General features: G+C 45.8%; 2 protein-coding genes across 2 annotated transcripts in view; both read right to left on the bottom strand.

Annotated features, from left to right (window-relative positions):
* Window positions 1-27916, bottom strand: part of LOC101546830 (zinc finger protein 560-like) — a 39150-nt gene extending 11234 nt beyond the window's left edge. The window contains exons 1-6 of the mRNA XM_055124701.1: window positions 27793-27916; window positions 23849-23898; window positions 18171-18254; window positions 15376-15502; window positions 13985-14071; window positions 12393-12469 (exon numbers count right to left, since the gene is read on the bottom strand). Coding sequence (XP_054980676.1) covers window positions 12393-12469; window positions 13985-14071; window positions 15376-15502; window positions 18171-18254; window positions 23849-23898; window positions 27793-27916 — 549 coding nt within the window. The remainder of the gene's footprint in view (window positions 1-12392; window positions 12470-13984; window positions 14072-15375; window positions 15503-18170; window positions 18255-23848; window positions 23899-27792) is intronic.
* Window positions 1584-5736, bottom strand: LOC129402094 (zinc finger protein 260-like). Its single transcript, XM_055126956.1, has one exon. The coding sequence runs from the start codon at window positions 5543-5545 to the stop codon at window positions 3491-3493; it is 2055 nt and encodes a 684-aa protein (XP_054982931.1). The 5' UTR covers window positions 5546-5736; the 3' UTR covers window positions 1584-3490.

Below are 27916 nucleotides of genomic sequence, written 5' to 3'. Positions count from 1 at the left end.
GATGGAGATGGCAGAGCACAGAGAAGTTCAAGATGAATATCGAGGAAATGGGAATGCTTCCGGAGCACTGTGATGGGTATTCCACAGTAAACCTAAGCTCCTTTCGGGCTGAGGAGAAAGGACAAACCAATGTTATCCTACTCTCTGTGCTATCTTTCTGGCCACCAGAAAAATGCTTTTACTCCAGGTAAAGTCCAGAAAGTTGTGAAATTAGATGTTCTTTTTCCTACTAAGTACACAACTCACTTATTTGGGTATTTTTATTTGGGGGCCATACTGAGCAGTGTTCCACACTTACTCCTGACTTTGTACTCATGATTCATTCCTGGGCCTGGGGGATCTTGTAGGATGTGGGGGATTAAACCAGGATCAGCCACGTGCAAAGCAAGTGCCCTCCTCTATGTGCTATTACTCTGGTCCCAGAAACTAATTTTTATCTGTCCCATGAATTTGTTAGATATTATGACATTTTCAGTTAGGATGGACACAAGAGGCCTGAGAGATAGGATAGCGGGTCAGCTGCTTGCCTTGTCTTCCCTGAAAGTGATGGGCAACCTAGATCCCAACCCAATTCTGTGCCCCTAGCACAGAAGCATCTGGCAGTGGCTTTTCGAGTCCGTCTGTGAGCTGGTGCCCAAGGATGTGGCCACTTAGGATATTTCTGATGAAAAACGAGGGACATTCATTCAGGATTCCAGGGGGGTGTGCTCTGACTTCTCCAGGTCTTTGTTGTCAGAGCTTCGTGCTGATCCCGGGGAAATACAGAGTTGGAGACAATGCTGACATGCCATCTGACACACTGTCCCCAGGTAGGAGGAGAGTGACAAGATGATGTGATGTAGTGACAGGAGCGCACCGGCATCCAGGGCTTCTGTCTTCTTCTTTTTAAATGTAGAAGTACTGCTATTTATTCAGCCACTGATTAAGCTGAGGGACGCGAGCATAAACTCCACACTCCTTTTATTTTTAAAAATGTTTTAATTTAATATCTGTGAGATAGGTCATTACAAAGCTGTTCACAACTGGGTTTCAGTCACACAATGATCCAGCACCCATCTCTCCATTGGTATACATTTCCCACCATGATGTCCTGTTTCCCTCCCACCATCCCCCCAATATCCCCTCCAGTCTCCCTCTACAGGAAGCACTTTCCTTCTTGTTCTCGCTGTTTTCCTTTTGTGCATTATGGTTTGCAATACAGGTATTAAGAAGTCATGTTGTTTGCTCAGGGCATCCGGTATTTTTACCGGGATGGTAAGGATGGAGTAGATTTTTAACTGGGTGGCAGTTTTGGGGTGTGGATGTGACTACCCAGGCTTCCAAAAGTACAGGGAGGTGGGGGGAGTAGTCCATCCTGACCCCAGTAAGCCTGGAGATTTCAGCCACAAAACAAACATACCAGGCTTTCCAGCAGATTATGTCTCAATGAGGTCCGTCCTGAGATGGTGAAGTAAGGCGGGGAGTATGGCGACGATTTTGGATTGTTGGAGCAAGCAGATGCCAGGGTCTGTTTGGTCAGGCACCAGGCTGACCTGTGCCCACCACCACCACTACCCCACCCCACACCCCACCCCTGCCTCCGATTTATCCCAGTACGCAATGTGCTGGTCCAAGATTGTGGCTTTTGATCTCTTTTGAGCTTTATTTATGTGTCTCTGAAATAAGGCCAATCAGTGAGCTTGTATAGCTGAGATGAAGGTGGTTTGTGTACCTAACATTTGGCCATTTAATTTCTTGGTAAACTTGGTCCCAAGTTGTTGGATCTGGCCACAGGCACAGCAGCAATTTTGGGCTATCAGGAAGTCTGAAGCACAATCAAGATGCTGATGCACTTGCCCCACGGATACAGGTTGACCTGCTGGTGGCACTGCATCCCCAAGGCTTTCTGTACTGAGCTGTTTCCCACCTCCCTCATTTGACTAGTATTGAGGGGGGGAACACTGAATTTTGCCTTTGAAAGCAGTAAAATCCCAACAATCTAGTCATCCCCAGAATGGCAAAAACTCTGCCCAAAAGATTCCTGTTAGCTCAATGTGTGTCTCCACTGTTAGGACTGGTCCTTTCACTGGGATTTATTGAAGTCTACTTTGTTTGGGTCCACACCTTAAAGAGTCCAGTGCTCACGTGCTGTCAAGGGGCAGAGCACTGACTGGACGGTGCTGATATTCTTACCAGTTCTGCTCCTGATCCAATGTCTCTCTGGCTCTCTGTAAAACATTTGAGCCAAGGGGCCCCTCCCATCCTTTTAAAGAACCAGCAAATCGCTTTTTATGCATAGTAAAATTCACTTAAACTGTACCAAACCCACACTATTAAAGACCCCTACCAAGGCCATTTTCTGAAGATAATACTTTTCGGGAATATTTATCTTAATGCTTATGTAAACCTAAGAAAACTCTAAACAGAAGTGCAGAGATGGTCCAGAGGGTAAGGTGCTAGTTCGTGTATAGCTGTCCTGGGCTCCAAGCCCAGTACCTCATAAGGTTCCCTGAATCCCCTCAATATGGACAGTGTAGCTCAAAGGCAGAAGGAAGACCTGCACACAGCGGGGTTTGGCTCTCCAGAAAATAAAGAGGGATTGAAGTAATCCCTCTTTATAAAGAGGGTTTGGCTGTTGTTCCAATTTCAAAATATTCACTGTAGCACCATGGTTGATCTCTGTCATAAAACCCCACAACCCAGGGCCTCTCAGCCAATCCAGAGCTGGAGCAAAGAATGAGACAGTGATGTGCCTTGACAGCCCTGAGCGAGGGACGGTTTTATTACCTGTTTATTAGTTCTTATTCAGTCACCTTCCTCCTGGCTTCCATCACCAAGGTCCATTATTTACAAATTAACATACACATGAAGCTCACAAGGGCACAGCTGGGGCCCAGGTGATAATAGGCAAGTAACTGTCTCTTATAGATCTGACATAACAGGCTGTCACGTGCTACCAGGGTTATTTCCTTCCTGGCTGTACTTTGTAGCCTGCCCCCACGCCACTTGTCCAAACTGAGAGGGTCAGTTCTGACTACAGGGATCAAGTCATCCAGTATGAATTCTGTATTTCCTGAGGCCTGAGAACACAAAGGCCTTCCCACATTCTTTATATGTATACGGTTTCTCTCCATTGTGAATTCTCCTATGTACACTAAATCTTGAGGATCTAGTAAAGGCCTTCCCATACTCCTGACATATATAAGGCTTCTCTACAATATGAGTTTTCATATGCACAGTCAGGGCTGAGGACTGACTAGAGGTCTTTCACATGCCTTACATTCATTGGAGTTTCTCTCCAGTATGAATATTTCTATAGAGAGTGAGGCCTGAGGGCTGAGTGGAGGTCTTCAGAGTGAAGTGACATCATGGGAAGTTTGTCACATGCTACCAGGATTATTTCCTTCTTGACTGTACATTGTAGCATCACTGATCCCTTTGTAGGCCAAAGGAAATTTGTTTTACTGAGGAGGCCTATAATGACCTTGCGGATTATTAGAGAATCAAATCGTCATCCAGTATGAATTTTATGATGTTTACTAAGGCTTGAGGAGAACACGAAGGCCTTCCCACATTCTTTACATACATAAGATTTCACTCCAGTATGCATTTTCATATGTGTAGTAAGGCCTGAGTGCAGAGTGAAGGATTTCCCACATGTCTGACATTGATGAGGTTTATCTTCACTATGAATTTTCCTGTGCTTATTCAGGTTCCGAATTTCAGAGAAGGTCTTCCCACATTCCTTACAAACATAAGGTTTCTCTCCAGTATGAATTTTCCTATGGCTACGAAGGCTTGAGGAATGACGATAAGACTTCCCACATTCCTCACATACAAAAGCTTTCTCTCCAGTATGAAATCTCCTATGCTGACGAAGGCTGGAGGTGCTAATAAAGGCCTTCCCACATTCTTTACATATATACGGTTTCTCTCCTGTGTGAATTCTCCTATGTATAGTAAGTATTGAGAATCTATTAAAGGCCTTCCCACAATCATGACATATATACAGATTCTCTCCAGTATGAGTTTTTATATGCATAGTCAGGGCAGTGGATCGAGTGAAGGCCTTCCCACATTCCTTACATTTGTGAGGTTTCTCTCCAATATGAGATTGCATATGTAGAGTAAGGCCTGAATATGTAGTGAAGGCCTTCCCACATGTCTGACATTGATGAGGTTTCTCTTCATTATGAATTTTTTTGTGCTTAGTAAGGTACCCATATTGAGAGAAGGCCTCCCCACATTCCTTACAAACATAAGGTTTTTCTCCAGTATGAATTTTCCTATGGCTACGAAGGCTTGAGGAATGACAATATGCCTTCCCACATTCCTCACAAACAAAAGGTTTCTCTCCAGTATGAAGTCTCTTATGCTGAAGAAGGCTGTAAGTGCTAATGAAGGCATCCCCACATTCCTTACATATATATGGTTTCTCTCCTGTGTGAATTCTCCTATGTACAGTAAGTCTTGAGAATCTACTAAAGGCCATCCCACACTCCTGACATATATAAGGCTTCTCTCCAGTGTGAGTTTTTATATGCACAGTAAGAGCTGAGGATCGAGTGAAGGCCTTTCCACATGCCTCACATTTATGAGGTTTTTCTCCAGTATGAATTTTTCTGTGTACAGAGAGGTAAGCAAATAGAGCGAAGGCCTTCCCACATACCTTACAGATATAAGGTTTCTCTTTATTATGAATCTCCCTATGACTAATAAGGCGTGAGGGGTAGCTGAAAGCTTTCCCACAGTCCTCACATATATATGGCTTCTGTCCTGTATGAATTTTCCCGTGACTCAAAAGGTTTGAGTAATGAACAAAGGCCTTCCCACATTTCTTACATATATACGATTTCTCTGCATTGTGCGTTTTCTTGTGCATAGAACAGCTTGAATAATAGGCAAAGACCTTCCCACAGTCCTTACATGAATAAGATTTGTCTCCTGTGTGAATTTTCCTATGTGCAGAAAGGCTTGATAAGTGAAGAAAGGCCTTTCCACAGTCGGTGCATAAATAAGGTTTCTCTTCTTCACTATGAATATTCCTGTGTATACTGAGGCTTGAGGGTTGGGTCAAGGCCTGCCCATACTCTTTACATACATATGGTTTCTCTACAGTTTGAACTCTCCTCTTTATAATAAGGTGTGAGGAATGATTGAAGGCCTGCCCGAACTCTTTCCAAGAACCTGACTTCTCTCCTCTATGGACATTCACATGGTCGAGCTGTTGTGACATTTGACTCAATGTTTGTCTTTGCTGTTGACATTCCTGGGATTTCTGTGCACTGTGGGTTTCTATGGGAACATCACAGTGCCGAGAACACGGGAAGGCTCCCCCACACTCCTCACACTTGGATGGGTTCTGTTCATGGTGACTTTGCTTGTGGGCCTGTCGGCGTGAGGGACTTGCTATAAACAGTGCTCCTCTCTCACAATCCAGGGGCTGTCGCACTGGGGGGTTTTGTGTCCATGGATTAAGTGGAACATACTTGGAGGAGCATTTCCCCGGGGAAGGCTTCTTTGGAGCTAGGAAGTTCTCTTCATTCTGATCACCCTCAGAAGACATCCCAACTGTCTCGGCATCCCCATGGGGCTGAAGGCATGACTGCTCACTCAAGACTTTGTCACACTGTACTGGGTCTGAGACATTCCACTGGGACTGGATGATTCCCTGTAGAATAAGGATTACAATTACTGCTCTAGTCCTTAAGAGTCTCCATGTCTAAAGAAACCAAGCCCTGCGGATTGGTTCTAACATTTCCACCACACAAATGCAATTCCCAATAGGTAGATGGCTTTTCAATAGAATGACCTAGGTATCTGCAAGATAATGCACAAAATTGAAGGATGCGGGTCATTCAGCTTGAAAAGTTTTTCTCAACTCAATGAAAAGATGTATTAAATGGATATAAGACCCTCTACATGTTGCAACAATGTTGCAATTTTACCAAAGAGTCAGAGGCACTTTACTCACAGAAGAAATATACATTTTTGGGGGAGGATCACAGGACTGCCTGAGGAGGTTTTGTGTTATGGCCTGCCCGAGAGCAGCCTGTTCAACCTCCTTTTATTTATTAAACTAACATACAAACCAATCATATTCAGCCACATAGGCGAATATGCAAATCAACCAACGGAAACAGTAACCGCCATTTAAAGTTACAGTAACCAAAACATAAACCGTTTACATCCAGGCCTAGCTAGGCCTGTGATTATGGGATGTTGTATACCAACATTTCCCCCTTTTTAGTTTAAAATGACCAGTAGTAAACAATACAAACATTTTCACAAATCTTTACAGTAATACCTCAAGAAAATCTTAAGAAAATCTAACCTTATTTTACAGAAATTGTTTTTCATTTTACAATACAGAGTTTATACATATACAGAGTTTACACACATTAAACAATATTTCAGTTCCAGTCCTGGTTCAGAGACATTTGTCAATGAAGACCAATTAGTCTCTAAACAAAAACAACACTTTCATGCCATTTCTGGATGAACTTCACAGTCCAGGTTTTTTCACAATCAGTAAATGTAGAAGTACTCCTGTTATCAGATACTTCTCTCAGAAGAATCACCGGCATCCATAAGTAAAATTAGAAATTTCCTCCTTCTCAAACTTCATAGATATCCCAGTAAAATATGCATGGAACATCATCCAGTTTCTTATAATAAACCTGTTATCTCTTAAAATAAACCAGTATCTTTTGAACCTATTTTATATAGTTATTTCAATTCTCTTTTAACAGCTCATTTAATAGTTCTTATGCTTTAGATATTTTAAATCATGAACCTTTTATATCAATCTTTAACACTTTTTACCTTGGTTTCATGCTCTAATTTTACAACTCTTAAGCTCCAAAAAAACACTCACACTTTTAAAAATTCTTTGGAGTAGGATTGCCACTTCTGATTTCAATCTGACTTCAATATTTAAACACTTAACACAGACAGATATACAGAAAGACAATAAAATCACATGCATGTGCATTCATACATACCTGATCCTGATTCTGACCCTCCAAGAACCAGAGGGGAAAAAAAAAACTGATGGACAGAGAAAGGACGGGCAGTCCCCAGGGTAAAAATTTCCCTGTCGGGTGATTGGGATTATCCTCCATTTCTCAGTCCAACTAGCCTGTCTCTTGCTTGTAGAATTGGATCCAAAAAGAAAATAAGAGAAGCGCTTCTGTTTTTACAAAGCCGGCAAAAATCCATGAAAAAAGAATCCATACTGCAGTTTTTTCATTTGCTATCCATTATTCACTGAGAAGTTTTAGTCTCTTTGTAGGACACCAAGAGTGGTTTGTTTGCTGAAATAAAAGCAAAACCTCAACCCCACCTTTCCACCTGGCCTGGCATCCAACTCCCAGAGACTGGGTCCCTGTAAAGGACCTTACGTCTCCTATTAATTGTATCTAAATCATTTTTAATTCTATTAGAACTTATTTCTTCTGAACTATTCTGAATTTCCCAATTGCTAATGCCTTTTGGTTTATTGATTGTTATCATGGTAGGGGATGAAGAACTCTTGATAGATTTTTTTTTTAAGATTTCCCCTATTGTTGAAGGGGCCCCGGGTCGAGCCCCGACTCCTGTTTCCCGATGGCTCACTATCTTTTCTAATTTTTTCTCTTTTGTAATGGTATTCATTGGACCAATACTTCCCCTTCCTACATTTTCTACAGACGCCTGGTTCTTTTCTGATTCTAGAGTTAATACTTGTACAATTTTGTCTGAGATGTCCCAAAGCTCCACAGCCGTAACATTTTATTTGGTTTACTCTTTTAAAAGCAGCGGCTATTATTTGCGCCTGATGGGTTGGTGTTCCCACTTCCCTACATACTTTAATAAAATCATCCAGAGAGTTTTTTCCCATTAGCTTAGCAGTTTGATTTGCCTTTTTGCAGTCTGCTGTAGCATTTTCCACCGCTAAAGTTAGCATAAGCATTTCACGAAGGCCTTCATCACGTATAGCCTTTTCAAGAGAATCTTGGAGTCTGGCAATAAAATCTGTGTAAAGTTCATTTGCTTCCTGAAATATTTTTGTGAATGACATAGTACATTTTGCAGAGGTCTCAAGATAACGCCACGCCTTTAGACAGGTCTTATTAACAGCTTCTAAAATGTTTGCCTCTAAACGGACTTGTTCTTCCACTAAAGCCCACTTGCCAGTGCCTAAAATCTGGTTTACAGTGTTATCAACTTGTTTTGGTGTTTTAATTCTAGCAAATTTCTCAGCCTCTTCTCTCCACCAGGATTTAAATTGTACATATTGAGAATTTTCTAATACTGCCTTTGCAAGAGTTTGCCAATCAAACGGAATTATAGTATTAGCTTCTGCAAAATTTTCTAGAAGGGCTAGCACATAGTTAGAAGTAACACCATAGGTGGTCACAGCTTGCTTAAGTGAGGAAAGAAACTTAAAAGGAACAGGCTCATATTCCCCTGCCTGTCTTTTTCTTTGTATATCAGGATTACAAACAACTGGAAAAGTCATAAACTGAGCAGGCTGTTGACTCAACTTTGTTTTATATAAAGGAGCTTCACATTTTTGCATCAGAGAATGCAACTCAGGAGTAAAATTAAAATGGCAACACAGAGATTTCTCTTCCTTATTCTTATATAATTGAGGGGAAGGAACTACCAAAGAGTCAGGATCAGTGATACCCTGTACAGCAGGCATTATCCTTCTTTCAGAAGGGTGGTGCATCTCAAGGTACTTCATTTGTTCAATTAATTTATCTAATTTTTCATTAACTTTTCTCAACTCTTGGGAGTTTACATCCTCTTTTAAAACCGAATTTTCTGTGTCTGACTTGACGCTGTCAGACTCAGACTGGGGAAGTGAATCATCAATTTGATATGATTCACCAGATAAGACAGATGCTGTTGGCTTAGCACAAAATTTTGGTAATATCAAAGATTCTTCCCCACTTTTCTCCTCTAACACAGGAGTTTCCCCGTAAGTTGCCTTAGAATTTGGTGACTTAGTGGAAAGAGTTGTATGAGAAGACGAAAGAGTTGATGAATTAGTAGAGAGAGCCGTACGAGAAGAGAGAGAAGGCTCTTCATACTCAAAGTCAAACTGTGAAAAATTCAGGGCACCAGTAAAATGCAATTGTACGCCCTCCATTCCTTTGCTGGGATCAAATCTCCATTTTTCTGTGCATAACACAGTTCTCTCCCTATTTTGTTTGCCTCTAAATCTAGATTGAATTGTTCTATATTTTTTGGCTTAAACCAATGACAATACTTTTTTTTTTTTCTTTTTGGGTCACACCCAGCGATGCTCAGGGGTTACTCCTGGTTTTTCACTCAGGAATTGCTCCTGGCAGTTCTTGGGGGACCATATGGGATGCCAGGGATTGAACCGAGGTCGACCGCGTGCAAGGCAAACGCCCTCCCCGCTGTGCTATATCGCTCTGGCCCCGGCAATACTTTTTTATCCTCTCAAGGAGGCATCTTATTATGTTTCTTTAAGGGAAGACCAGCTGCTTCTGTTAGAGAGTTCAAAGTGTCAACATAGGCATCCTGCTGAGAAGTTACAGAATTGCCCATTGCCCCTTTTTCTTTTTCTTCCTTTATTTATTCTTTATTTCTTTTCTCCCTTTCTCCTTTTCTTCTTTTTCTTTCTTTCTTCCTGCCTATCTTTCTCCCTTTCTTTTTCTTCTTTTCCCTTCTTATCTATATTTCTTCTTTCTCCCTTTCTCTTTTTTCTTCTTCCTTATCTATATTTCTTCTCTGTCCCTTTCTTTTTTTCTTCTTCCTTTCTATTTCTTTACTTCCTTCCTTTCTTCCTTCCTTCCTTTCTTTCTTTCTTTCTTTCTTTCTTTCTTTCTTTCTTTCTTTCTTTCTTTCTTTCTTTCATTTCTTCTTTCTCCCTTCCTTTCTCTTTTACTTCTTATCTATGTTTCTTCTTTCTTTCTATATTTCTTTATGCCCTTTCTCTTTTTCTTCTTTCCTTCCTTTTTATCTCTATTTCTTTATTCCCTTCCTTTTTCTTCTTTCCTTCCTTTCTTTCTTTCTATATTTCTTCTTTGCCCCTTTCTTTCTCCTTTTCTTCTTCTTTCTTTCTATTTATGTCTTTATTCCCTTTATCCTTTTCTTCTTTCCTTCCTTTCTTTCTATCTCTATTTCTTTATTCCCTTCCTTTTTCTTCTTTCCTTCCTTTCTCTCTATATTTCTTCTTTGTTCCTTTCTTTCTCCTTTTCTTCTTTCTATTTATGTCTTTATTCCCTTTATCTTTTTCTTCTTTCCTTCCTTTCTTTCTATCTCTATTTCTTTATTCCCTTTTTCTTCTTTCCTTCCTTTCTTTCTCTTTATATTTCTTCTTTTATATCTCTTTATTCCCTTTCTTTTTCTTCTTTCCTTCCTTTCTTTCTCTATTTCCCTATTCCTTTTATCTTTTTCTTCTTTCCTTTCTTTCTATCTTTCTTAATTCCCTTTCTTTATCTCTCCCCTTTCTCTATTTCTTCCGAACGGAGCCTTTATCTTCGAGTCCCCTGTTGGGCGCCATATGTTGCAACAATGTTGCAATTTTACCAGAGAGTCAGAGGCACTTTACTCACAGAAGAAATATACATTTTTGGGGGAGGATCACAGGACTGCCTCCGGAGGTTTTGTGTTATGGCCTGCCCGAGAGCAGCCTGTTCAACCTCCTTTTATTTATTAAATTAACATACAAACCAATCATATTCAGCCACATAGGCGAATATGCAAATCAACCAACGGAAACAGTAACCGCCATTTAAAGTTACAGTAACCAAAACATAAACCGTTTACATCCAAGCCTAGCTAGGCCTGAGATTATGGGATGTTGTATACCAACATTACAAAACACTGAATTACTAGTTTCGAGCAAAATAAGATACACCTGTTTGTGGGCTCAGTTTTAGTTCACTATGGAGCCTGTGATGCATGTATGAAGGCAACGTTGCATTCCCCACACAGCCATGATGGACCACAGGGGCCACTGAAAACATCTCCCACAAGAGGATTTCCTTTCATGGATCAATGACTTTTTGTTCTTTTTGTTTTGTAGTTTGTATGTATTTATTTTACTCTCAAAGTTACTCTCATAGGCTGGAGCGATAGCACAGCAGGTAGGGTGTTTACTTTGCACGAGGCCGACCCAGGTTCGATTCCTCCACCTTTCTCGGAGAGCCCGGCAAGCTACCAAGAGTATCTTGCCCACACGACAAAGCCTGGCAAGCTACCTGTGGCATATTCGATATGCCAAAAACAGTAACTACAAGTCTCACAATGGAGACGTTACTGGTGCCGGCTCGAGCAAATCGATGAGCAACGGGATGACAGTGATATAGTGATACAGTTATTTATTTTGAGGGTGGCCATACTAAGAGGTACTCAGGGATTACTGTGGTGGATTTCTGGGGACATTTTAGATGCTGGGGATGGAGCCCTGGTTTCCATTCCCATAAACAAGTGCCTTTTCCACTTCATCATCACTACGGCCGACAAACCAGGTCTTTTTTTTAACAATGACCACTGTATTTACTTATATCAAATGAAAGATCACAGTATTTATTCAGTATTAAAAAAAGAGGCTGAGGGGCTGGAACAATAGCACAGCGGGGAAGGTGTTTGCCCTGCACGCTGCCAACCCAGGTTTGATTCCCAGCATCCCATATAGTCCCCCAAGCACCACCAGGGGCAATATCTGAGTGCAGAGCCAGAAGTGACCCCTGTGCATTGCCAGGGGTGACCCAAAAAGGAAAAAAAAGTAGAGGCTGAGGGCTGGAGCGATAGTATAGCAGGGAGGACATTTTCTTAGCACACAGTCAACCTGTTTGATCCCTAGCATCCCATATCGTTCCCTAAGCAGCACTAGGAATCATTCCTGAGTGCAGAGCCAGGAGTAATCCCTGAGCATTGCTGGGTGTGACCCAAAAAGGGGAAAAACAAAAACAGAGGCCAGAGTGATAGTATAGCTGGAAGTGCATTTGCATTACATGTGATGTACCTGGATTTGATCCCTGGCATACAACATAGTCCACTGAGCACTGTCAGGAGTAATTTGTGAGAAAAGAGCCAGGGGTAACCCCTGAATATTGCTGGGTGATAACCAAAAAGCAATAATAATAATAATAATAATAATAATAATAATAATAATAATAAAAACAACAACAATAAGATTACACATAAGACCCATATTTCAATAAACAATTAAACTCTTTAAATTTAATAATTAATGATTTTAGCACCGAGTGGGGCTAAGGGCCCTCTACTCTCATTATTAGGCTCCAAATTTCCTCCCTGTGATTCCCAGACACCATAGATATAGTGGAGTGAATGAAGCCCGGACTCCCACATTTCAAGTCACATGCTTGGTCCACTGACCTACTCAGGCGACATAATAATATTTGTATTCAACCTGTGAATCTTACCAGCTCACTCGTATTTGGTGATCCTGTTCCCAAATCAAACTGCAGCCATGCCACATCCTGAAGCTGTGGTTTGAGATCTGAAATCAATCACAATATGCAATGGAAGAATCTGTTAAATGGAATGTAGCTAAATGAGGCTGAGCAGGTGGCAGACATCTCTATAGATCTCACAGTCCAAACAGGCAACAGCAAAGGGAAGATCCTTGTGGGGATCGACTTGATCAAGCTGTGAGCAGCTTGGCAATCCCCAAATTCGTTTTATAGGTTTTGTTTTCTGTCCAAACCTGGTGATGTCTAGGGAACCTGGGTCAGCCACATGCAAAGCAAGCAACCTCCTGCTCAAACTGGCTTTGTTATGGGCTCACTCCATCATTCCCTATTTAAACATCACAGTATCACTGTATCACTGTCATCCTGTTACTCATCAATTTGCTCAAGTGGGCACCAATAACGTCTCCATTGTGAGACTTGCTGTTACTGTTTTTGGCATATTGATATATATATATATATATATATATATATATATATATATATATATTTTTGCTTTTTGGGTCACACCCGGCGATGCACAGGGGTTACTCCTGGCTCATGCACTCAGGAATTACTCCTGGCAGTGCTCAGGGGACCATATGGGATGCTGGGAATCGAACCCGGGTCAACCTCGTGCAAGGCAAATGCCTACCCACTGTGCTATTGCTCCAGCCCCTGTTTTTGGCATATTGAATATGCCATGGGTAGCTTGCCAGGCTCGTGCAGGCGCGAGGGGCGGAGGAATCAAACTTGGGTCAGCCGCGTGCAAAGTAAATGCCCTACCCGCTGTGCTATCACTCCAGTCCCTATTTAAATATAAAAACAAAAAAATATTTCTTAGTGGGTCAGAGAGAGAACAGCAGGTAGGACATCTGGCTTGCATGAGGTTGACGAGCTGATCCCTGAGCACTGCCCAAAAGCAACCCGAGATCCACCAGTAATAACTGCAGAGCATCACAGAGCCCAAAGACCAAAGAATAATAAGATTCCCAGTATACTCAAAAACCATGCTAATGCAGGCTGGAGTGAAATGCACAGCGGGTAGGGCGTTTGCCTTGCACGCAGTTGACCCGGATTCAATTCCCAGCATCCCATATGTTCCCCTGAGCACCGCGAGGAGTAATTCCTGAATGCAGATCCAGGAGTGACCCCTGTGTATCGCCGGGTGTGGTCCCCCCCCAAAAAAAAACAAAACCCAAAAACCAAAAGCCATGCTAATGATCCGAAGGCAAAGGGAAGCATGACAGAGAGTGCAGATTTGGGAAGTCCAGCAGGAAAGGGCCTCGACATTGCTGGCAGCATATCAGATGCTAAGACACAGACAGGGGACAATGCTACATGCCTGACAGATGAGAAGAGTAATGACAAAGTCAAAAAAGCAAAGTGCAGGGTCAGTCTATGACGGACAGTCCAGGGGAGTGAAGGGCAGCGTGAGTGCGGCACAGACGCCTGGATCTAGGAGTTGGAGGTCCCTGGGATCAGCAGTGTGATTCACACATGCTTAGTGGACCCCCATACTGCCCAGGGAGAGCCCAAGCCAGGGAAGATCCTCAGACACTCACCTGCACACAAGTCTCTCCTCCACGGCCTCAGGGCTTCTCCTTCCAACCAAGAAATCAGCACAGGCTTCACCCTATAATGCCCTGCTCCTATAGAGATAGAGGAATGGATTAGTTATAAGGAAAAAGTAACAGTCCAAATGCCTTTGTCCCCCCCCCAAAAAAAAAAATCCAGGAAAATTACTGAAAAGACTGTCACTGTCACTGTCATCCCATTGCTCATTGATTTACTCGAGCGGGCACCAGTAATGTCTTCATTGTGAGATATGTTTGTTACTGTTTTGGGCATGTTGAATACACCACGGGTAGCTTGCCAGGCTCTGCCATGCGGGTGAGATACTCTCGGTAGCTTGCTGCGCTCTCCAAGAGGGGCGGAGGAATCGAACCTGGGTCGGCCGCATGCAAGGCGAGTGGCCTTAGGAAGCAGAAATTCTTGACCTTGCATGCAGGCAATCTGGGTTCAGGAACAGAATTTTCATATGCTCTAGATTGGTGGTTATCAGGGACCTCCGACTCCAACTCCACATAAGACCCACATTTCAATTTAAGACTGAAAGTAAGTCATGCTGAAGTCTCCCCAAGAACCACTGGGGTGAACTCACGCACTGAGCAACGTCTGTTGCGTGAGGCCGTTAAGAGAGAAATGAATGTTGCTGGAGTGATAGTCCATTGGGGTGGGTGTGTGCTGACACACACATACTAGTTTGATCTCTGGCATCCATATGGGTCCGGAGCACTGCCAGGAGAAATTCCTGAATATATATATATATAGGAGTAATCCCTGAGCCATGCCAGGTGTAGCACTCAAACGTAATCAAAACAAAACAAAAAGAAAAAGTAATGAAGTTGCAGGTCTGGTGCTATAGTACAGCGGGTAAGGCACCGACTTGTAAGCTGCTGACCAGGTTAATCCACAGCATTCCCATGGGCCCATGAGCACTACCAGGAAAAGTCATTCAGCACAGAGCCAGGAGGAATGTGGACTGTAGCCCTGAATGAAACCCAAAGCAAACCAAAACAGAAACACTGACATGAAGTGTAGAACAGGAAATAAATTAACTTTGTCATGGAAGGAACTATTTAGAGGAACCTGAGCGATAGCAGAGTGAACAGGGTGCTTTCTTTGCATGTTACCAACTGGGTCAGTTTCCTGCATACAATTTGGACCCAACAGCTCACCAAAACAGAGCCAGGAGTAAACCCTGAGCATTACCAGGTATGGCCCAGTAACAAAAATGAAAAATAGAGAGGACCAAGAAACACAGCTATCTGCACAGGTGCCAATCATCCTGGTCTGTCAGAATCTGCACAGCCCCTGAACACACAGCCCCTAAGCAGCCCCCAGGAGCCCCTGTGGATATGTCCTGGCACAGTTGGCCCCACATGGCTCTCACCGATGACTTGCAGGTGCTGGTAGGTCTCCAGCATCACGTCCCTGTAGAGCTTTCTCTGAGAGATGTCGAGGCACATCCACTCCTCTGGGGTGAAGCTCACGGCCACATCTGGGAAGGTTACCACGTCCTGAACCGATACACAGACAAGGGAGTGAGAATCAGGTCAATCCCCACCCAGCGAATGGCCTGATCACATGCCCGCCCCACTGGACCCAAAGGGCTCAGGGTCTCTCTCTCAGGAGGGCTCAGGGTCTCTCTCTCAGGAGGGCTCAGGGTCTCTCTCGCAGGAGGGCTCAGGGTCTCTCTCTCAGGAGGAACCATCCTTGATGTTCTTCTCTCGACGGGCCCAGCAAGTCACTCTAAGGCAGCTAGATTTGGTCAAATGTGAGGTTACTATACTAGAAGTTCCTGGAGGTGCCAGCCTTGCAAAGAGACACCCCAGGGCCAATCCCAGCACCACTGGTCAAGTGAGCACTGCAGAGAGTAAGAACTGAGCACAGAGCCACCAGAACTCAAAAGGCAATGCTGGGTTTGGTCCAAAACACTGAAGACACAAAACCTCTGTATCCCATTTTCCATGATCACTAGAGATGAGAAGGGGACACTCAACTTTCAGCGAGCAACTCAAAGCCATGCGTGGACATATGTGCCTTGGAGAACTCTAACTCACAGTTAAGGGCCACCCCAAATAACTCTCAATGCAGGAAATATATATATATGTATATATATATATATATATATATATATATATATATATTTGCTTCTGGGTCACATCCGGTGATGCACAGGGGTTACTCCTGGCTCATGCACTCAGAAATTACTTCTGGCAGTGCTCAGAGGACCATATGGGATGTTGGGAATCGAACTCGGGTCAGCCGCGTGCAAAGCAAATGCACTACTCGCTGTGCTATTGCTCCAGCCCCAGGAAATGTATCTTGACCTTGAACACCTCTGCTGGTCTCAGACATCCTTTGCTCGTTTCCATGGGACCAGCGCATGCCCAGAAATGCCCACACAGTAGCATGTGAATGGGAAACTGTGTGAAGAGCAGGTGCGGGTTTCCAGATTAAAAAGGACAAAACAGGGCCACACGCACGTGCGACCCCTCCGCAGCTGCACCAGCATGAATCCAGACCCAGCTGAACCAAATTCAACATGGGCAGCTACTTGCAGAATGTCTCCAGCCTGAGAACCAAGCCGCGACCCCATGCCCTCCCAGGAGGGGAAAGATATTTCTCTCTCTCGCCTGTCCCTTCCCGGGGATGAAGGGCGTGGGGACGCCATATTATGACGACCACAGATGGGGTTTGCAAGCTTGCAATGATCCAATATCCGGTTGAAATCTCCTTGGACTTAGTTATTAAAGTACAGAAATCCAAAACCGCGCGGCCGCTATTGCGGCCGCGCAACCTCATTTCCCTTCACAACAGGTCTGACTCTAGTGGGGTGCTCCTAACAATAATGGTGAGGATTGTGTTGAAATATTGAATGCAACCAAAGTAAATAGAAAGTAAAGTGAAATTTATCAGTTACAAGGGGGGGCGGCGGGGGGCGGGATGGGAGGCATACTGTGTTGTTTTTTTTTTCTTTTCGGTGGTGGGGTATGGGCACTGGTGAAGGGATGGTTGTTTCAGCATTGTATGACTAAGACTTAAGCCTGAAAGCATTGTAATTTTCCACATGGTGATTCAATAAAATAAAATTTAAAAAAAAATTAAAAAATAAAAAGGACAAAACAGGGGAAATGCATAACCTCTGCCCCCAAGTCATTGTAAATGCCAGAACACATATGAGACAGGAAACCCCAAAACCCTGAAACCACTACTGCCCATCAGGTATGAATCTGGAGCACAGAGCCAAGAGGAAGCCCTGAGCCCTCCCCTGTGGCACAAAAATTAACACAAAAGGAAACAAAGCAGCAGGATGGAGTAACAGGACATTGGGTCTGGGGACAGTGGGTAAGGCTGTGTGATCCCCGCCATCCCTTATGGTCCCCCAAGCACTGCCAGGCGCAATGCCAAAGTGCAGAGCCAGAAGGAACCCTAGAATCACTGGGTGTCATGTTCCTATCACCTCCCAAAAGAAAGCAAAACAAACCTGAAAAAGTCAGGCTTGGGGGCTTGAGCAATAGCACAGCAGGTAGGGCGTTTGCCTTGCACACGGCCGACCCGGGTTCGATTCCCAGCATCCCATATGGTCCCCTGAGAACCGCCAGGGGTAATTCCTGAGTGAAAAGCCAGGAGTAGTCCCTGTGCATCACCAGGCATGACCCAAAAAGCGAAAAAAAAAAAAATGTCAGGCTAGGATCCCAGGCACCCTGTAGGGTGCTCCAGTCCTGGCAGGGCAATCCTTGAGCAATGAGCCGAAAATAATCCTTGACTACCATTAATATGACCCAAACCCAAAACAACAAAACAAAAAAGGGCAAAGCATCCTCAAACAGCAGATTCCAGCGCTGTGACCAGGAGGCCAAGTGACCTTGGCTGTGATCCAAGGCCCCCTCCTGAAACAACCCTAGACAGATGGGCCTGGAAACTTGTGCATTCCTGTTACTGTATCGTGTCATCTTTTTTTTTTTTTTTTTTTTTTTTTTTTTAGTTTTTGGGTCACACCTGGCAATGCTCAGGAGGAGTTACTCCTGGCTCTGCACTCAGGAATCACTCCTGGCGGTGCTCAGGGGACCATATGGGATGCTGGGAATCGAACTCGGGTCAGCCGCGTGCAAGGCAAACGCCCTACCCGCTGTGCTATCGCTCCAGCCCCGACATTGTGTCATCTTGTCACGCCCCTCCTACCTGAGGACAGTGTGTCAGGCTCCGTGTCACCATTGTCTCCAGCCTATTATTCCCAAAGATCTGCAGGAGGCTCCGTGCACAGACCTGGAGGAGAAGTCAGAGATGTGAGCAGCAGAGAGGAGCACCCCCAGGGCCTGACCAGTAGTCCTTGCTTTGAAGCTGGAAATGTCTTGACCAGTAGTGCCTTTGGACACTGGCTCACAGACCCACCCAGGGGGAGACACTGTCAGATGCCCCTTCTCCTCTGAGGGTCGCAAGTGGATTTGGATCCAGGTTGCCTGTCACTCTCAGGGAAAGTAAGGCAAGCAGCTGACCTGCTGTCCTAGCTCTCGTGCCCCTGGGGATTATACTAACTGAAAATATTATGACATTAAATAGAAAGTTAGTGAAACAGATGAAAATTAGGTCCCAAGGTGACAGCACGTTGGGGAGGGCACTTGCCTTCATGTGGCTTACCCTGATTGGACTCCCCACATCCCATAGGATTCCCCCAAGCCCACCAGGAGAGATTTCTGAGTGCACTCAGGAGCAAGCCCAGAGCACTGCTGGTGGGACCCCAAAACAAAACAAAAATACTCAAATACAAAATTGAGTTGTGGGGCTGGAGTGATAGCACAGCGGGCAGGGCATTTGTCTTGCACACGACCGACCTGGGTTTGATTCCCAGAATCCCATATGGTCCCCTGAGCACCGCCAGGAATAATTCCTAAATGCATGAACCAGGAGTAACCCTTGTGCATCACCGGGTGTGACCCAAAAAGAAAAATAAATTCAGTTGTGTACTTACTAGGAAAAAGAACATCTAATTTCACAACTCTCTGGACTTAACCTGTTTGTTGATGACCCCAGAGAAAGCACAGCGTGTGGGGTGTTTCCCAGGCACACACCTGACCTAGGTTCACCAAGACTTGCAGAAAGTGATGCATCAGCCAGGAGTAACCACTGAACACTGACGTGTGTCGCCTCCAATCAAAAATAAATTAATATATTTAGGGGCTAGAACTGCAATCTAGTAGGGTATAGGCCTTGCAGACAGCTGACCTGGGTTCAGTCCCTGGCACTCCACTGGGTACCATAAGTAGCAACTACAGGGTATGACCCAAATCCCAAAGGGAAAAAAAACTATTTGTTTAGAATCAATGCCCTGCCATCAGGTTTTGCAGGATACAGGTTTGGGAGTTAAGGCCACAAGTGGCAGAACTTTGGTCTTATTTCTTGTGGTACTTGGAGTACCCTGCATTGTGCCATAGATTGTACTATGGAAAATGGCTTGCAAGGCCAGGGCCTGCACTCCTGGCCTGTCTCTGACCCCAGGAATTAAAACTCTATCTAGGGGCCGGAGCGATAGCACAGCGGGTAGGGCGTTTGCCTTGCACGTGGCCGACCCAGGTTCGATTCCCAGCATCCCATATGGTCCCCTGAGCAACGCCAGGGGTAATTCCTGAATGCAGAGCCAGGAGTAACCCCTGTGCATTGCTGGGTGTGACCTAAAAAGCAAAAAAAAACCTCTATCTATATAAATCCTATAAACTTTGTAAGGACACAGACTAGCATTACAGGAGGCAGGGATGAGGCCCAGCTGGTAGAGGCCATGACAGGACAGCTGGCACCTGCTGGCTCCCAGTGTGACCCTGAGGCGGAAGCACAGGCTCCAATTTCAAAGATGTGGAGGGATCTGGAGAGGCCAGTGGGCAGGACACCTGCCAAGCATGGGGCAGACTCAACATCAACTAAATCTCCAAGGAGTGATCCCTGAGCACTGGTTTTGGTAGACACCTACACCTGTACTCCCATCCCCCAAATTAAAGGCAAAGAGGAAGTTATCTGCCAACAGCAGAGGTGTGAAATCCAGCAGTATATTCTCAAGGGCCAGTTCTTTGATTTGTTTTTTTGTTTGGGGAAAACACCTGGCAGGGCTCAGAGCTTACAGGTCAGGTTTTCAGACCACAGGATTTTACTCCTTTGGGTCCATGATTTTGTGTAAGAAAAAAGGAGGGAAAAAATTACACTTGGCCCAAAAGAAATCTTCGTGTTAAAGTCCACAGTTTGGCTCAGAGCCTCCAACTCCTTCATTTCCTCCTGACAGCCTTTGGTTGAAAGTATTCCAGAATGTTCACATCTAAGAACTTCCAATGACGTTGGGAACAGAGGGGTAGGAGAGCATATCAGGCTGGAGTGGATGCCAGCCAGCTGGAAACCCGGGGGCCTTCCTTGGTACCCACTGTCCACTGGTGCACTGAGCACAGAGCAGGGAGCAGCCCTCAAGCACTGCCAGGTTTGGCCCAAATCCCACTTCATCTGCTCCCCAAGTAGTGAGATAGACCCAGGGAGAGGAGCTCAGAGGACTGAGCACCTGTTTTAAAGTGGGGTACACGGCATGGCTCCCCTGTATCCCAAGACACATAGACAGAGGGGGAGAGTCCCTGACCAGCTCCAAGTTTGCAGCAAAAGGGCAACATCAATAAAAAAGGGGGGAGGGGGCTGGAGCAATAGCACATCGGGTAGGGCGTTTGCCTTGCATGTGGCCGACCCGGGTTTGATTCCCAGCATCCCATATGGTCCCGAGTACCGCCAGGAGTAATTCCTGAGTGCAGAGCCAGGAGTAACCCCTGTGCATTGCCGGGTGTGACCCCAAAAGCAAAAAAATAAAAAATAAATTAAAAGGGGGGCAGGATAGACACCCACAAACCCCAAAAAAGATGTTCAAAGAATGCTCATGTATCAAGACAAATAAAGTGCGACTTTTCTTTGGGGGGAGAGGGGAAGAAGGATGTTGGCCAAACCCGACGTGTACATGTATGCGTCTGACCCACTGCACTACAGCTCCAGTGCTTTTTTTTTTTTCTTTTTGGGTCACACCCGGCGATGCACAGGGGTTAACTCCTGGCTCTGCACTCCTGGCGGTGCTTGGGGGACCATGTGGGATGCTGAGAATTGAACCCGGGTTGGCTGTGTGCAAGGCAAACGCCTTACCCCTGTGCTATGGCTCCAGCCCTTTTTTTTAAGTGGCTTTTTTTTTTGAGGTTGGGGTTGAGGCCACACTTGGCAATACTCAGGAGATACTGCAGGGTGCCCGGGATCAAACCCGGGTCAGCCGTGAGCAATGCAAATGCTCTACCACGTGTACTATCACTCCAGGCCTTAATTATTAAAATTTCCCTGACCAGCTCTAACTTTGTAGCAAAAGGGCAAAACAAAAAGAAACAAAGAGACCGGAGAGATACTCACAACCCCTGCAAAAGAAGTTGAAAGAATGCCCACGTGTCAAGACAAATGCTGGAGTGAATTTGTTCTGGAGTGAATTCATTCTGGAGTGAATTCTGTTTTTTTGAGAGGGGGGTGGTTGCCAAACTTGCCAGTGCTCAAGGGCAAGTTTGGGGTGTTGGGGATCAAACCGGGGTTGGCCATGTGCAATGCAAGCGTCCTACCCAGTGTACTATCGCTCCAGTCCTTTATTAAAAAAAATCTTCTATTTTGTCTTTGGGTCACTCCTAGCAATGCTCAAGAGATACTATGGGGTGCCTAGGATCAAACCTGGGTCCGGCGCAGGCAAGGCAGCTTTCTACATATGTACTATCTATCCCAGCCCTTTATTTTAAAAAAATATTTTTTTCATTATTGGGCCACTCCTGGCAATGCTCAGGGACCCTACGAGATGCCGAGGATTGAACCCAGGTCAGCTTTGGGCAATACAAAGGCCCTCCTGGCTGTACTATTGCTAGGGCCCTTAGTGAGACATTTAAAATCTAGTGCAGGGCGCTGGAGTGATAGCAGAGTGGGTAGGGCATTTGCCTTGCACGCGGCCGACCCAGGTTCGATTCCCAGCATCCCATGTGGTCCTCTGAGCACTGCCAGGAGTAATTCCTGAGTACAGAGCCAGGAGTAACCCCTGTGCATCGACAGGTGTGACCCAAAAAGAAAAAAAAAAATCTAGTGCAGAAACCCCTTTTTGCAAGTACTCACCTTGACAACAGGGGGCGCCCCTGGTCTAGGAGAGATGGACAGTGGGGGTGGTGCTCAGAAACTTCCCAGGTGAAACAAATTTTTTCTGGGGGAAAAAAATCATATAGGGCTAGCAGGGAGAGTACAGTTGATAGGGTGCTTTTCTTTCAAGCTGCTACACCAGGTTTAATTTTTGACGGTACATAAGGTTCCCCCCAGGACTGCCAGGAATGATGCCTCAGTTCAGATCCAAGAGTCTGAATACTGAGGCTGTGGCCCCAAAACTACAACTTAGAAGTAATAAAAGTACATATTTCCTGTGCAAAGGGAAGTGGAAAGATAGTACAGCAGGTGAGGTGCTTGTCTTGCAGAGACAACCCAGGTTTGATTGCCGCATCCATATTGTTCCTTGAGAACTTCCAGGAGTTCGCCCCCCCAAAATTAATTAATTTAAATAAATAAGGCGTGGTAGCCAATGGTAATCGGAGATTGTGTTTTGAGAGGACTGGGGCACACCCTGGCTACTTCCTGATAGGATTGCATGACTGGCTGCAGACCCTCTGTAGCCCAACACAGCCCTGATGCGTGCCCATCCCCCAACCCAGGAGCCCTGTATTCTCTCTCTCTCTCTCTCTTTTTTTTCTTTTTGGGTCACATCCAGTGATGCGCAGGGGTTACTCCAGGCTCTGTACTCAGGAATCACTCCTGGTGGTACTCAGGGGACCATATGGAACGCCGGTAACAAACCTAGGTAAACGCCCTTCCCACTGTACTATTGCTCTGGTGCCCCTGTATTCTCTTAAAGCTCAGCCTCTCCCAGGACTTCCAGAACCTACTGGTTGCACGAGAGACAGAGAGAAATCAAAGGGTTCCACCAAATACTTTTGAGTCCCAAGCATGTTAAGAATGTGCCCCACGTCTTGCACGCGGCTGACCCATAACTGAGCCTGAGCATCCCCCCATAGGATTCCCCTGAGCCCTGCTAGGAGATCCCCTGAGTGCAGAGCCAGAGTGACACCCCCCCCCCCCATCATCGATCATCGCTGGATTCTGGGAGAGGGAGAAGGAAGAGGAAGCTGGGGGGGGGGGCGCGGGTAGAGAGGGAGAAGGGAGGGGGTAGGGAGAGGGGAGAGATACAGAGACAGAAACAGAGACTGACTCCCAGGGCCCTTTGACGAGGGAAACCCTTTAGCCCTGACCCTATAATCAGCCTCAGGAATCAAAGGCGGCCAGCAACGGGCCGGCCTGGGGACATTCCCGGGACGATCCTCCCACCCCCACCCGTGACCGCCCCGGGGGCTCCGAGTGTCCCTGCAGCGCAGCTCACACTGCGGTGACCGCACCCCACGCGGCCCCTCAGATCTGCCTCTGCGCTGGGGGCGCGCGCCTGGCGGTCAGGGACCCTGTGGGCGCGGGGGATGGAGCCGCGCCGGCGTGTGCAAGGCCAGCGCCAGCCCCGCGGGACTAGCGCCGCCGCTTAGGCGTCCCTTTAAACAAGTTCTCTAATAAAAATTCCCTTGTTTCCTCAAAACCCAATGAATAAAGAAAGTCTTTCCTCGGTGCGTCCCGGGTTAGGGGCCGCCACCCCTGGCGACCGTCCCTGAGCGACCCCGCCTCTCACAAGGCGGAGACCGAGGAGTTTCGGGGCGCTCGGAGCGACCACTCGGTGGCCGGCGAGGAAACTGGCATTCCAGGACCCTCTGGTCCCCCTGGGTACCCCAATACCCGCTCCTCACCCTCGGCAGCAATGGCTGCTGAATGGCACTTCCGCCTCGAACCCGAAGATCTGAGGGATAAAGGCCCCGGATTCCGGATTCCGTGACGTCACCAGGATTTGTGGTCAGAGCCTTAAAGGGCCAGGCCGCAAGCATTCCTAACCAAGTATTTTCTGGTTCAGGAAGGTTATTTCCCCATTTCTGGGGTAGGATCAGGTTCAGGAAGATTATTTTCCCATTTCTGGGATAGGACATCTGGATAGATGAATTGCGAGGGACTGAATAAATGGAATGTGGAACAGAAATTCTTTGTCTTTACTAGCATTGTAGCACCATAACGCTATTGTCCCATTGTTTGATTTCCTTGAGCAGGCACCAGTAATGTCTCCATTATGAGATTTGTTGTTACTGTTTTTGGCATATCGAATATGCCACGGGTAGCTCTGCTGTGCGGGCAGGGTATTCTTGGTTGCTTGCCGGGCTCTCTGAGAGGGACAGAGGAATTGAACCCAGGTCGGCCGCATGCAAGGCAAATCCTGTGCTATCGCTCCAGCCCCTTGTTTTTACTAAGGGGATAAAAACCAAAAAGATTCCTTTGAAAACACCTGCAAGGACTACACCCCAGCCCTGGACCACCAACCCCCCAGACCCTAACTTGCTCAGAAATCACTAGGTGTTAATATTCTGATATTCATGATGTTTTGTGTTCATTCATTTGTTTTTTGGGGCCACGTCCAGTAGTGCTGAGGACTTATTCCTGACTGCACAGGGATCACTTTAGACTGGGCTCAGGGGTATTAAGGATGGAACCTGGGTCATCTAATTCCTCGTTGGACCATCTCTCAGAGCCCCGATAAATATTTACATCGCACTGAACTACCAGTTGCTGGAGTAGCTTCAACTGTTCATTTTCTCACAGTTACAGGAGTTAGCTAGAAATTAAGTAACATGGACCAGAATGGGATTGGTGATGAATGGGAGAATATTATACGTGTAATCAATGTTCCTCTCTGTGAACACCAATTCATAGCCATTGGTGTTCTTAAGTTATTTTTATCTCTGTGCTCAGCAATTCTTCAAATAGTGCTTGAAACCAACAGTGCAGTGAATTTGATGGGATCTAATATGGATCAGCCGCATGAACGGAAGGTCCCTTCATCGCCATGCAGCTGAGTAGTCTTTTAGTAATTTAGTACTAGATGGATTATCCAGCTAGAATGAAATTCTTCAAAATTTGAAGCATGGACAAGAACAATTATTCAGTGGGTGTGAAGGAGAAAGTCTCTTTTTCAGAAATGTTGGCCAATCCTTTGGCTATGATGATTTCATGATTGTTACAGTAGGGATATGAAGTTTAGTTAGTTTAGAAGTTTATTTTATTTTATTTTTTGCTTTTTGGGTCATACCCGGCGATGCACAGGGGTTAATCCTGGCTCTGCACTCAGGAATTACTCCTGGCAGTGCTCCGGGTACCATATGGGATGCTGGGAATCGAACCCGGGTTGGCCACGTGCAAGGCAAACACCCTACCTGCTGTGCTATTGCTCCAGCCCCAGAAGTTTACTTTTTAGTTATCAGATTTATTCAATAAGTATACTGAATTTCCTGTAACTGCTTCACTAGGGTGCAGCCAGTCATGAAGAACAAATAAGGAACAATAGATTAGGATTCTCAAAAATGAGGTGGTTAAAGATCAATCATTGATTGCCTTGTGTAATCGCTTGTTCTTGTTTCTCTAACTCTGCTTGCTTTGCTATGTTTATATAAATTTACCAGGTAGCAGGATATGGCCCCAGTGAGTTAAACTAATTTTGTGGGTGCTCATGAAAATGACAGGCACGTCAGGATGCGGTTTTTCCTAACCAAAAGCCTGTGCTTCTGGGGCTGGAGCGGTAGCACAGAGGGCAGGACATTTGCCTTGCACTCGACTGACCCGGGTTCGATTCCCAGCATCCCATATGGTCCCCTGAGCACCGCCAGGGGTGATTCCTGAGTGCAGAGCCAGGAGTAACCTCTGAGCATCGCCAGGTGTGACCCAAAAAGAAAAAAAGAAAAAAAAAAAAGGCCTGTGCTTCTACTGGGAGGATGCTGCTCTGAACTAGCAGGACAGCCCGCCAGCTGGCGTGAATAAACACGCCTCCAAATTGTATTTTATGTCTCCGGTAGTTTTTTGACCACGATCACACAGCTTTTGGGGGCTTGTCTGGGATTTTACAGTGTGGGGACCCTGTGACGGTCGCAGAGGTTCTTCAAATGATCACTTTGCCTTTGCTTTGTTCAAACCTTTGCCTGGTTGCCCAGGCTGCCGGCAGGACCAATGCCCCCAAATCTCTTAGATTTGGCCATCAGGAATCCTCTTTTCCTCACTGGGGAGTCGCTGATGATCTTCTCTCTGGGCCTGTAAGTAACTATCTGGGACTATGTGAAAGGCTGAACGCAGCGCTACTGCCCCATCAGGCCTGGGGGTGAGATATTGCCATGGACAACTGGGGACATTTAAAACAGCACAAGTGCATTACACTAAGGATCAGTGAGGTTTTTAGTTCTTTTTTGTTTTCTTGGTTGTATTTATTTGGGGAGGGGGTACACCAAGCAGTGCTCAGGGATGACTCTTCCTGTAGCTCTGGGGACCAAATGGGGTGTTGGGGATGGAAACCTGGTTTCTAAAGTGATGCCCTTCCCACTGCACTATCACTAGGGCCCACAAACCAGTTCTTTGAAACAATTACCACTTGTGCTTACTATCTGTAGGAGGAAAAATTACAGTTTTTAATTTATATGAAAAATAATAGAATTTCTTTAGGTTTTCAACTTATTGATTTCAGCACCCAGTGAGGCTAAGGGCCCTCTACTCTCAGCCTTAGGCACTGGATTTTCTCCCTGTGGTGCCCAGGGACCAAAGATTTGGTAGTGGGGATGGAGGCTGACCCACACCTCTGAAGTCACATCCTTGATTCTCTGAGCTATTCTGACAGTATAATAATACTAATTTGAATATGCGAATCTTACCAGTAACTCATATTTGTTGACCCTGTTCTCAGATCTTACTATAGCAAGGCCAAATCCTGAAGCTGTGGTTTGAGTTCTGAAATCAATCAGAAATAAGCAAGAATTAGTCCAATGACACCTGGTTGAATAGGCCGAGCAGGTGGAGGACATCTCTGGTTATTTTTTTGCTTTTTTCTTTTTGGGTCACACCTGGCAATGCACAGGGGTTACTCCTGGCTCACACACTCAGGAATTATTCCTGGTGGTGCTCAGGGGACCCTATGGGATGCTGGGAATCAAACCTGGGTCGGCTGCGTGCAAGGCAAACGCCCTATACCCTCTGAGCTATCACTCCAGCCCCACTGTCACTGTCATCCCGTTGCTCATCAATTTGTTCGAGAGGGCACCAGTAACGTCTCTCATTGTGAGACTTTTGTTACTGTTTTTGGCATATCCAATACACCACAGGTAGCTTCTGCCGTGCGGGTGCAATACTCTCAGTAGCTTGCTGGGCTCTCCGAGAGGAGTGGAGGAATCGAACACGGTTTGGCCGAGTGAAAGGCCCTACCGCTGTGCTATCACTTGAGTCCCAACATAAATAAGTTTCTTAGTATACTCAGAAAGCATGCTAGTGATCCGAAGGCAAAGATAAGCATCGTGACAGAGTGGGATGTGTTCAGCTACTCCTGAAAAGGGCACACCACAATGCAGGCTGTGGAACCAGGCTGGTAAGAAAGCAAAGTGTGTGATCATCCCGTGACGGACACTCCAGGGGAGTGAAGGGCACCATGAGCGTGGCACAGACGCCTGGATTAGGAGCCCTGAGGCCGAGGAGAAGAGGCCTCTCTAGAGAAACAGCAGATCCTCATGCTTGTCAAAGTTCCTGGCCTGTCAGCATCACAGCCCCTGTTGAACACACATCCGGGCCTTGACCCTGAAAGCCCCTGTGGGTCTATCCTGGCCTGGGCGGCTCTCACCGACAGCTCGCAGGTGCTGGTAGGTCTCCAGCATCACGTCCCTGTAGAGCTTCTTCTGAGAGGCATCCAGGCACGTCCACTCCTCCATGGTGAAGCTCACGGCCACTATAGGGAAGGTCACCAT

Source organism: Sorex araneus, chromosome 2 (assembly GCF_027595985.1).
Source record: "Sorex araneus isolate mSorAra2 chromosome 2, mSorAra2.pri, whole genome shotgun sequence".
NCBI lineage: Eukaryota > Metazoa > Chordata > Mammalia > Eulipotyphla > Soricidae > Sorex > Sorex araneus.
Note: the sequence above shows the minus strand (reverse complement) of the source record. Positions and strands in the feature narration are given on the sequence as shown.

Excerpts from the sequence above, each read along its gene's own strand:
- LOC129402094 (XM_055126956.1), bottom strand. The coding sequence starts at position 5,545 with ATGTCTTCTGAGGGTGATCAGAATGAAGAGAACTTCCTAGCTCCAAAG.